This window comes from Octopus bimaculoides, chromosome 2 (assembly GCF_001194135.2).
Source record: "Octopus bimaculoides isolate UCB-OBI-ISO-001 chromosome 2, ASM119413v2, whole genome shotgun sequence".
NCBI lineage: Eukaryota > Metazoa > Mollusca > Cephalopoda > Octopoda > Octopodidae > Octopus > Octopus bimaculoides.
The window spans coordinates 124,478,599-124,479,586 of NC_068982.1; the positions used below are offsets into that span (position 1 = coordinate 124,478,599).

A 988-nucleotide genomic window follows, 5' to 3' on the forward strand; every position below is an offset into this window, starting at 1 on the left:
TACACAGACAGACAGACACAGACACACACACACACACGCACACAAATACATACACACGGAAATACGCACAAAAATGTATACGCACAACCAAAACTCACGCACACACACAAATATACATACACACACAAATACACACACACACACACATACACACACAAATATACACACACACGAATATACACACACACAAATACACACACACGGAAATACACCGCACAAACAAAACTCACGCAGACACACACACACACACACACAAATACACAGACAGATAGACAGAAACACACACATAGTGTGTACAAGCTAATAAGCCTTAGAATTATAGAATTACACGTACAATTGTATAATGAACAAACAACACACCGTTATATATTTATCCTTTACTTTTATATCTTGCAGGTTTATCGTATCTTGCTGTATCAACATCACACTATTCGGTGGCTGTGTAGTCTTCCTTTTGCTGGGTGCCACATTGTTAACGGATCTGACTGCCCCAGCTTTACCTCTCTGTCATTCAGTACTAGTAATTGCAGGAGCACTGGTTCCCATCTCCTGGCTTGGAACGCCCAAAGACTTCTGGTAAAAGTAATTTATGTAAATATAAGTAGAAATTACTTATAAAGTAATGACCAACATGACACTTATTACTTAATTATGAAATATCCGAATATCTATCTATCTATCTATCTATCTATCTATCTGTCTATCTATCTATCTATCTATCTATCTATCTATCTATCTATCTATCTATCTATCTATCCATCGTATACATCTTATCTTCGAAACGTCTAGATAGAATAGAGACAGCTGATGAAGGGATATTCCAAGTGGTTTTCCGTTTTCCTATATGTTCGTTCCGTTGTCTGTAGTTTATTGTTCTAACGTCCTGTACCCTGATATGCATGTATATACACATGTAGATGTAAGTATGTACATATATGTGTGTATACATGTATATATATTCTTTGTATTATTATATATATATATATAT

General features: G+C 35.4%; 1 protein-coding gene across 1 annotated transcript in view; it reads left to right on the plus strand.

Annotated features, from left to right (window-relative positions):
* LOC106870944 (uncharacterized) overlaps positions 1–988 on the plus strand; it is a 25,699-nt gene that overhangs the window by 19,124 nt on the left and 5,587 nt on the right. The window contains exon 5 of the mRNA XM_014917190.2: positions 397–576. Within this exon, the coding sequence (XP_014772676.1) occupies positions 397–576 (180 nt within the window). The remainder of the gene's footprint in view (positions 1–396; positions 577–988) is intronic.